General features: G+C 37.9%; 1 protein-coding gene across 1 annotated transcript; it reads right to left on the minus strand.

Annotated features, from left to right (window-relative positions):
• Nucleotides 1–4,355: 4,355 nt before the first annotated feature.
• jmjd8 (jumonji domain containing 8) lies at nucleotides 4,356–10,404 on the minus strand. Its single transcript, XM_010784390.1, has 6 exons — nucleotides 10,203–10,404; nucleotides 8,591–8,686; nucleotides 7,417–7,465; nucleotides 6,813–6,909; nucleotides 6,667–6,735; nucleotides 4,356–4,582 (listed from the first exon to the last, which is right to left on the minus strand). Exons 1-6 carry the CDS (start codon nucleotides 10,301–10,303, stop codon nucleotides 4,371–4,373), a joined length of 624 nt encoding a protein of 207 aa, XP_010782692.1. The 5' UTR covers nucleotides 10,304–10,404; the 3' UTR covers nucleotides 4,356–4,370.
• Nucleotides 10,405–11,326: the final 922 nt, after the last annotated feature.

The raw sequence follows: 11,326 nt of genomic DNA on the forward strand, positions 1-11,326 counted from the left end.
GTTCTGTGTGACACGAAAAAAAGGGGATAATCGTGTTGGTGAACACGAATCAATAGATTAAATTTCGTGACTATAACACGAAATGCCATGAGACTGGGTTGACTAAATTATACAAACATGGGTTTTGTCAGGGAATAATTTCGCCCTACATGTTTACCTTTTGCCCTCTGACGCAGCTGACCAACCTTGAGCAGCCGTTATCTCCCATAAGGAAAGGCTGCCCTAGCAAGTTGTTGTTGTTGTTACCAGTTTATGACCGGGCAACTCTCGGTCAGAGATAGTTATTGTTGTGGGACACCTGGAACACATCTTTCTCGGGGTGTAGATGACCCCGAGCCATAAGCGACAACAAATGTGTCCTCAGCTGTTTATTCTATCTATTGAAGAATGTTGAATATTACACTCTGAACTAGTTAAAACCTCAAGCTACAGGAGGGTTCTTGAGGATTGATTGTGGCATCTCTACCGTGTGGTCAACTCGTGGCCCGTGACATGTCGTGTGAATTCTCCGGCCGAAGCTCCAAATAAACCGTCAGTGTTTGCCATCAAAGCTCCAGCTCTCCTCGTGTCTCTCTGAGTCCTGACTCCAATTGCTTCAGAAGTTTCCCCCACACGTTTATTATTAAAGGTAAAACAAAATTATTTGCACTAAATAATTTTTTATTTGTTTTGCATTTCCATCATCAAATTAGTCCAAATGATTTGTTACAAAATATGTTTTTATTTTTATTTTACATAAAACAAAGCAATGTTAATTCTTTTTCAAATTTGTTTAGTTTTTCCATTTAAAAATAAATAAATAAAAATAACCGATAAAAATACAGTTAAATTACTGGATCAATACGCAGTATCGGTAATAGTATAGCACCGTTAAAATATTAACGATTTATTAATTTTAACAGCTTTTAATGTTTTTTTTTACTGAACTATTTATTTACTCTTTGTCTTTTTTGTTAAGTTAATGTTAGTGTTTTTAAATGTGTACTTGTTGCCTTGTAATACTTATTATTCTTTTCTACTTAATACCTTGTTTCTTTTTGATACTGGCTCCAAAATGGTGGAATGAGCTCCCCATTGACATCAGGACAGCAGAAAGCTTACACATCTTCCGGCGCAGACTGAAAACGCATCTCTTTCGACTCCACTTCGAGCGATAGAATTACTAACAAAGCACTTATATACTAATAAAGGACTGGCTTATCTAAAGCCAGTTGAGTAGCACTTGAAATGTTTGGCTCTATGAAACCTGATGTACTTATATGATTCTGTTTTCTTCACATTTGTATCTTCCTGGTCGAATGTACTTATTGTAAGTCGCTTTGGATAAAAGCGTCAGCTAAATGCAATGTAATGTAATGATACGTTCTATTTTTTATTTATTTAGAATTATTTTTTCCATTATACCTATTAACTTTTTCAGTGTTATTATAATGTTTTGTTTATGTATTTTAATTTTTTTAAGGATGAAATACTATCAACATTAAGACTTGAAAAAAAAAATAGCCTGGCTCTGTCCAAAGTTCAAAAAGAGGACCTTTTGAACCCTGCCTGAAACCTTCAACATATTTTTGTGCACAGGGCAGAATACGAAAAAGAGGGATCAATTTACAATTCACTTTATGAAGCCCCGCCCTCTTTGCCTATTTTGCTTAGAATGGAAATGTGTTCCTTCTTCTGGTTTAGTACTAGCAGCGTTGTAAACAATGTATTATATTCTATTCACCTGCTGGGCCAAGAGTAAAATGCTTTTGTGAGCACAAACTAGAGGGGAACAGGCAACACCAGTGTGATTTTGGTGACGTTGTGACTATCCTGGACAAAGTAATAGGGGGGGTTCCAAATCCAGCAGCCACAACACCTTCTCTGCCGGATTTGCAACCCCTCTTTAGTTTTTTACCTGCTGGGCCCAGAGTAAAATTATTTTGTGAGCATAAACTAGAGGGGAACAGCCAACACCAGTGTGATTTTGGTGACGGTGTGACTGTCCTGGACAAAGTTGTAGGGGGGGTGCCATATCTAGTAGGAGAAAGACCTGCTCTGCTTAACATGATTGAAAAGAACAGTGTCTGACATTATCATATGTTATATCATTACTGTTATAACATTGCTTACTATTCGTGGTTATCAAGTATCAGACACTTAAACAACAGAGAAGGTTTTGAGAAATAGGACTATATTTGACAAATTACATCTTATCCGTTCATTTTCTGTTCTGTAGGAAGGAGGAACAACAGAGTGGGACTACACTTAAAAACAGAAGTTTGTTCCTATACGAAGATTGTGTCCTTAAAACGAGCTTCCTCGCAATTGTATGCACATTATTTATTCAGCCGTTTGCTGTTCAATCTGATGGGAAAGATATCATTCAAAAGAGAGAAAAAAGCTTAGAAAACTAGGCGAACGCTCAATACACGAGATGACGTCACCTTTGCGCGTCACCGCGAACAGGGCTTCAATCTACGGCAAGCCTTCAACCTACGGCACAACACCTGTCCCGCCCTTTATTATTATATGTTTTAAACGGAATCATGTAAGTTGCGCTGACAGGCGACAGACGTCCACAGTGTACCCCCCCCCAGTTGACAGTTCACGCGTCGACAATGCATTTATGTACATGTCCCACATTGTCCCACACAAACATACTCTCTGTCCCACTTGTGGCTTTCTGGCACCTGGTCACCCTATCTATAGATGTTTGTGTGGGACAATGTGGGACATGTACATAAATGCATTGTCGACGCNAACGTCAGATGCAGTTGTTACAGCTTTCTATGGGTTTCTCAGGTGGTGAATATACACAGACCTCTCACATTTTAATCCTCAGCATAATCTCACCCTTAATGATTAACTTTGGAGATCAAATATACACACTGTTTTGAAACATTCAATGTCTGACAGTTCTGTTTGGGGAGTCAAGGAACCCCGAATAATCATTGCTAAAACAACACTGTTTTCTTTGTCCTTTATCTTCCATGCTGAACTTCTCGCACCATTGCCCTCCGACACATGGGTCGGCACCCATGTTTATTCGATGGCTGCAAACCCAACGACGAGGGTTCTCCTCCAAGCTGCGTGATCTCTGCCTAAGCTGCGATCTGCCCCCAGATCGCTATTCCCACTGTTTAAGAATCTGCGCAGCCACAACCGCAGCTCTATATCCACCTACCTCAACCCTGAGTATCCTGGGCCGTCGGTCATCTTCTGCCCACCAGCGCTATATCATGCCTCACAGGAATGAGAACAAACAACCATGAACTCTTGCACTACTCGATGAGTAAACGTTCAAAGATGTATATCTGTAGAATTCTGTTATTGCATACCAGGTGGTTGCTGGGTTAGATTATATACATTTTTTATTATAGTATATTCCCCTCATAGCTGCATACTTGGGGGGGAAAGCTCATTGTCGCTGCCTCAAAGACCTAGACACAGCAGTCGCTCTAGGTAGTATATTCTCCTTAAAGCCGCGGTGCTTAAGGGGGATGGCTTTTCGGGCTGTTCCCGGGCCTTCACATAGCAGTCACTCGGTAGTATATTCTCCTTAAAGCCGCGGTGCTTAAGGGGGATGGCTTTTCGGGCTGTTCCCGGGCCTTCACATAGCAGTTTCATTAGGTAGCATATATAGGTAGTATATTCCCCTCAAAGCCGCGGTGCTTAAGGGGGATGGCTTTTCGGGCTGTTCCCGGGCCTTCACATAGCAGTTTCACTAAGTAGTGTATATAGGTAGTATATTCCTCTCAAAGCCGCTGTGCTCGGGGAAGAATCGGCTCTGGGCTATTCCTCAGGCCTACACATAGCAGTCTCACTAAGTAGTATATTCCCCTTAAAGCCGCTGTGCTTAGGGGGAATGGCCACATGGCAGCTCGCCAGGCCCTCTACTTATCAGATTTACATCAGGCTCGGGCTACGCAGTTTTGGGGGATAGTATCTAATCTCCACGCAGTTTTGGGGGTTAGTGATTCGATCATCACTCATCGTGCTATGTATATCTATGGAGTGATGATGCCCGAGCCTAGTCGCCAAACTTAACTATATGCTGCTTCTAATAAACATGTTAAAGAAACACGTGAGTTGTCTGACTGAACTGAAATAAGAAAGTTTTTCTCATTTCAGTTCTTTATTTTTTAAATTGTTTTGGCCAATAGGCTTTGGCCACATTGCATTCAGTTAAAGTGGAACATAATTCATTCATGTAGAATATGGTGACATTTTCTCTAGGTCGAGAACAAAAACGAAGCAGAGAAACAATATTTATATAAATCTTTGGATGACCAAAACACCAAAAGAGACTAAGTGATTTATCGTTGATGATCTTTGTAGACGATTTCATCCTTAGAAGTGTTCGCATGCATGGGTTTAAACGTTTGACATCACAACCAGCGTAGGACTAAACTAAACGTAGAACAGGCCACACGTTGACATTCTGCAGCATTGTGTGTGATTGGATTTGAGCAGAACGAACCTGCGATCCCGAAGCTGTACGCTCCGCTGGTGTGAGGCAGAGCGTACGGGGGAGACTCGTACTGCTCAAACAAACTCTGCCACTCTGTGAAGTTGTTGTCTCCAAAGAAATACAGCGTCTCTGCAGGAAGAGAAACGTCAATATAAAGCTCTGTGTGCAGACATGGAAGAAGAGTCAAAGTAGAAATACTATGTTTATATGATGATTTCAATAATCCATCACAAAATCCTGAATAATTTCTTATACTGGTAAAAATGTGCTTTAAGTGTTTAAAGGTGCCTGTTTTCAAGTTACATGTTAAATTGACCGATTTTGAAATTGAGTTTGGTGCAAGTAGCAGCCGGTCTCGGGGCTATGCTATGCTAGGCAACATTTTGCATTTGATGCAATTGATTTCATGGTAACATTTAAATAAAACCCAGAGGTGGATAAAGTACTCTGAAAAGGAGAAGAAATCTGCATATATCCACCTGCAGAACCTCTAACTGAGACAGGGTTCATTACTGGTGAGCAGGGGCGGACCTAGACAAATATTCATGGGGTGGCAAGAGGGTGGTAGGAGAATTGCAGGGGTGGCATGACCTGGCAGAAGTATATGCTGATTTAATCGCAGTCATATCAATCAATGTTAACTTGGAAAGCCACAATATTGATATTTTAACTCAATAACATTAGGTGACATTATTGTGGCACATCAGTAAAGCCTTAAATAGAAATATATAAGGTGGCAGACATAATTTAATGAATTTTAACTGAACAATAACTGAATGAGTTGGTTTCACTCTTTTACCAGCAGGGGTACTAAATCTATGCAGACTGCTGCAATAAGTACATTAATTAGCTGTCAATCACTGTTATGATTCACATATTCAGTGTTATTATTAAATAAACTATATTTTTTGGAGGAGTTAATGATGAATGTTCCTCAAGATGCTTGCTCACCCTCCTTCAAATTTGAAAGACAAGTAATTACTATCATGAATCAAAGGAACAGTTCAGTGCCCCACAACTTCATTGCAAACAGTTACAACCTTGGCTCTGCATCAGAAAGAACAAACATTAAAGAAGTGACTAACTGCATCAGTTAAGGTTAAAACACGTGTATTCAGCTAAAACATATACATCGCTGCAGTTATTGTCCAGTGGAAAGTCCTTACCTACTCGCCTAGTTAAATCAAAGTGGTTACTTTTTTTGGCTGGGCAGTGTAGTTTTACACACCGTCTTATTTGACTTTCTCAGGACTTGAAACTGTTTTTTGGGGGCAGACCCCCACAAAGAAAAAAATGTTTATTCACACGTAAGGTCATCATCTTAACAGTGTATTATGCTCATCGAGTCATCCGTGAGCAGAGCATCAAGTTGGCATGCCTATAACAGCTGAATGCGGCGATTACCATCTTGTTCAGCAAAACGCCTCACAAACGTATTAAGATCAACAGCTGTAGTGCGTTTTGATTCAATGCTGAGTACAGCCAAACTTGAAAGTCTCTTCTCTGTCATTGTAGACCGCAAATTCCTCATTCCTTCCGTCTACTTGGATCCAAAATGCTTCTCGTTTTGCGCTGTCCCCCGTTCAAATTAAATCGCCGCCAATCATATTTCCACGCTCGGGCCGGGGGAGGGGTTACAAGACTTGCGTCTTGTGCTGCATTCACTTGCACTCGGACATTAGAGATGTTCTCTCTCAAATGTCCGATGAGCCACAATTTCTCTTTCAAAACAAAGCTGCATACTGGGGTGGCAAGGCATTTTTCTGAGGTGGCAGCTGCCACCCTGTGCCACCCCGTAGAACCGCCACTGCTGGTGAGTCACAAGACAAAACTCTGAAACTAGGCCTGAAAAAGATTTTTAAATACACACAAAACATCTTTTATCCTCAAATCCTTCTTTCAAGTAAGGCTAAAAAACTCTAAACTCAAACACACATTGTTTTTGAAGTTAATTCACTTCTTTTTCATTAAGATTTTGGCTTTCCAATATTTGAATTATTAAGACAAGATATCGGAGGTGGAACAGTCATTCTGGCACAAGTTAATGCTCTGGTTTTGTCTTTTGTTAGAAATCCAACGCACCCCCCCTTTTGTTTGCAGCATTACCGACTCATATTCACAGACATAACATCTTAAGTCCCAAGCTCCTTCCACAATGCAACATAATGTATATAGGACATACAAAAATAAAAGTAAATACTCTCTGAACTCACCGCTGCCGAGTGCGTCTGCAGACTGCGGCCGCAGCAGATCGTCCACATACTCCTGCAGAGGGATGTCCACTGGAACAAAATAATCACTTCTAAACAATAAATAAACAACAACAAACCCTGCGGGGTACATGCAGACTGTCAGTTACCTTTCCTGTAAGAGAACGTGTTCGCTGTGCTGAGACGAACTTTGCGGGCGCCGTATTCTTCCAACAAACTGGCCTTGGAGCACAGCGACCTGAACCTCTGAAACAGGCAGAGTATTGATCTGATTCATTATCTAAGTAATAACAGAGGGGCACTTTCTGCCCACCTGTCCCTTTTCAAGAACTTGTTGAGGTTTCAAATGGTGACTTTCAGTTGTCATTTCAGATCAAAAATAAAGGAGGTTTTGTGTTGTTGCAATATGTCATAGTTTCATTCAAAACAATTCACAGAGAAATATAGATGGAAACATTTATATTATCAAAAATATAATAGGGCAAAAAAATCAAGAATAAGTGCAAGAAACATAAATATACAAACATTAATAATAAAATTAAGATATGAGAAATTAGCGTGAAAAAAAAGTAGAGTATATCTAAATGAAAACAAGTTGTGTGATGGAGGAATGTGCTAAATGAAATACAATCTCCTGAAAATATACACAATAAAATCCTATTGACAACTTCCTCTAGTCTACAGTATGTGCATAATGGATGCTAAGGAGAAATGCAGTAACATGATGTACTTGCACGTGTTCAAAATACGCACCGTGTTGTCAGTCAGACCTCTGAGGATCACCGGTCTGCTGTACGCATATCTGAGGAAACACTTGAATCAGCAGGGTTTCATTCAGAAATCAGGACGATTGATGAGAAATCAAAAGGAAATAATGTAAATGTCGTTTTTTAAGACAACTCTGTGTTTCTGAATGTTTTACAGAGAGGCTGTTTTTCAAATGAGCAAACTGATTATATGATAATGATGTTTATACATTTAAAAAATGTATGCTAATTACAATAAAGTAAACATTAAAAGCAAAGACGAAAGAAAACATTTTTCAAACCTGAACTGCTTACTAAGACGTTTTTTTTTTATTCTCAGAATTCAACAGTAACAGTTTCAAGTTGTACAAAAAATAGATGCTGTTTAAAACATAAATACAATTGATACGATTTGGCTACTTTTCCCACAAAATTGAGAATTTCTAAATAAATTTGACACAAAAAAACATGTAAAACTGGTGTTTTATGTTTTTTTTCAAAGACACAAAAATGTTTGACAAAACTTGGTATGTGACCTTTGTCCATTAGTAGCAATATAGATAAGCCTTTTGGAGAAAATATGATTTAAGCTAAACCTACATTCAGTTATTTTCCATAGAGTGGGGGTGTCACAATCATGTTCAATCTGTGGCTAACTTTGAACAAAAATCGAATTTTACATCATTATTTGACTAAAGTGATGACATATTTTAGGGGCATTATTAAGGTTCAAGGCTTTTATTGTCATTCGTACATAACTACAGTGTAGTTATGACAATGAAAATCTGAGGTCCCAGGCTCCTCCAACAGTGCAACACAATAAAACAGATTAAATAGTGCAAGTAAATACAATAAAATAGAATTGAAGTAGTGCCATAAGAATCTATATACAAGTGATACATCATTTGTAAGTTAAAAACTGGTGAATGTAATAGATGTTCTTAGTTCAGGTGTTTAACAGTCTTATGGCCTGTGGGATGAAGCTTTCTCTGAGTCTGGTGGTTTTAGCCCTGATGGTGCGGTACCGCCTGCCAGACGGCAGCAGACAGAACAGTTTGTGGCTGGGGTGATGGGGGTCTTTGATAATCTTTCTTCCTGAGCCGCTGGGAGTAGAGGTCCTCCATGGATGGCAGCTCCGAGATATTTAGGAGATGTTAAGGAGATGTTAATACTACACTTACCTTTCAATGAACTGTTGATGTGAGAGGGAAAAGCCGTCCAAAATGTCGATGTTACAATCTCCTTCATCCTGTAGTCTGAAGCCTGAGTCTGAAGACCTGAACACACAACAGACATGAACATAAGAACAAAACAAATCTTCTATTCAGAAAAATACATAGACACTATGGTAATGCATTGCATACAAAACATTATTAAACTTGTGTTTCTTTTATTGTGGAACCAAGTTAAGAAGAGTTTGGTCAGTTGAATCATGAAACTTTCTTCTCAAATCACTTGAGCTGTCTTAATAAACATTTCAGATTGCAGTTTATTCCAATGATTCCATTATTATTCAAGTTCAATACACTAATAAAAGCTCCCTGCAGAGGAGGAAGAAGTATTAAGATTGTTTACTGCGGTAAAGGTAGTGATACCACACTGTGAAAATACTCCACTATAAGTAAAAGTCCTGCATCTAAACTTTATTTAAATGGAAGTTAGGATTAGCTAAATGCTCTTAAAGTAAAATAAGTAATTAATTTTACTTTAAGAAATAAAAAATAATTGCCCGTCAGTATTTTCCTTTTATATACAGTAGAAATGAAGGGAGGTAAAGGGCAAAAATGCCAAAAACATCTCCCCTAGATACTGATTGAGGCAGAGAGACTGACCACAAGATAATGAATATTTATAAATTTTCCAGAATTTGGTATATGATGTTTCTGTATAATCATTTCTGCTGCATGTAAGTGTATTCTGTATTATTTCAACTTTTTTGAAGGTTTTCAGGTAATGTTTTGTAGGGAAAAAAAGGTATTACCCTCTGAGATGTAGTAGAGTAGAAGTATAAAGTAGCAGGAAATGGAACTACTCAAGTAAGGTAAAACTAGAATTTGTACTTAAGTACATTACGTTGATAAATGTACTCAGTTAGTTTCCACTTCAGGTAAAGTGAGAAATTGCTTCAGGTGTAAAAAATCTGCTTGATTTGTAAATAAATGGAGCTTGGTGTTAGAGTAACAGCAGGTGTCAGGACGGATGTAGGAGACATTTTGCATGTGTTGCAATGTATTATGTATAATCCAGAGACAGTTCAAGTAAAAAAAAAAAAGATTTATCAACAAAATGTACTTAAAATGCTAAAAAAAACATTATTTAATTAAAAGTGCTACGTAGAAGAGTTTCATATAATTCTGTTTATAAATAAGTATTATAGGCCAATTTGAGCTTCTTGGTAGTATTACGGCATCTTATCACATAAGGAAGGTGGTTGTTTAAGTAAATGTAAAAAAATGTCGTGCAGTAAAAAGTACAACATTTTCCTTGATGGTACAAATACCTAAATATTCAAAAAATGTACATGCTTAATAAGTACACAACTCGGGAAAATACTTATTTACGATTCACTAATAATAATTTACAAAAGTTCTCCTAGTGTTTAAGTTTTAGGGAAGACTTGGTAAACTGACAACATTTTAAATGGGATCCGTTGTAAAGCTCGGTCAGAGTATGAGGGCTGAACTAGGCAACATGTTGCGTGTAGTGCAAGAGATAAAATGGTCAAATAAAAACATGATGTTAAAATAACTTCACACATAGGCTATGTCAGTTTTTAGTGTCGACTTGACTCACCATCCGCCTCCGTCGCCCGACGGTTCCGCTGCTTTTATCCCAATAAAACATAATAAAACAAACTGAGCACATGCAGTTAATACAGCCGTATTATATTCCATTCAAAACTTTATCACAGAAATCTAAATTATAACTAAATTAAGGAGAAACCCTGTGAATTTCTCGCATCATCCCTGAGAATGAAGTATTTTCACTTCCTGCCAAAGAGCCAATCAGAAACCACCACATTAGAAGCTCAATGCGTGCTGCGTTCATGTGTAATGGGAAGAACATTTGATTTTTTCACTGTCTTGATAATACAACAGTGTTCTGGATACATTACCGATAACTGAAATACAATGTGAGACGTTATGTTATGCTACATTTTAGTGAAGATATGATTGAAAAAAATTAAATATATCAAAAATAACGTGAAATGCTAAATAAATGCAGTAAAAACTGAATTATATACAATTCAGTTTTTACTGCTTTTATTTTGTTGTGTATCCATTTCTGACTAACTCTCTCATGAAAGTGACAATATTAAACACGATGTTGGTCGTTATATTATATTGTTTTACAGCCTTAGATAGCATATTATATATATGCCACCCTGCATGACCTATTGACACTGTAAAATGTTCTAGATCCGCCGCTGCATGCTCAAGCAATGCAGTTTGTAGAAACAGACAGGTGTACAAGCTAGCTAAGCAATGAACGGTTGTATACGTATTTTGACAAAAAAGAAAAACCATATCAATATAAACATGCTATATTTTGTATATTTTCACAACGTTACCTGGAAATGTTAATTAGTTTGTGTAATTGGAATATTATTACGACCTTATCTTGCTGTCAGAACGCCCTTTCTGGTGAGCCCTCTGCTGTCTCTGGTGGCTTGGCATATTGCAAATACTGCTACATTAAACACAAAGGTACAATATAGCTGTAGTGATGTTAGAGATTAAAAGATCCCATACAATCAGCTTTTAACAAATTTTGATCATTTTATTTTTTTAAGATTCCTGATGCCGTGTCTAAGTATTAATATATCAAAACTATCAACTATTTATTTACTATATCATGCCCTAACACAAATGTTCTAAATGCACAACAGGAACAAGCCCAGTGTTCAAACAAAACTG

Source organism: Notothenia coriiceps, unplaced genomic scaffold (assembly GCF_000735185.1).
Source record: "Notothenia coriiceps isolate Sejong01 unplaced genomic scaffold, NC01 NC01_scaffold00026420, whole genome shotgun sequence".
NCBI lineage: Eukaryota > Metazoa > Chordata > Actinopteri > Perciformes > Nototheniidae > Notothenia > Notothenia coriiceps.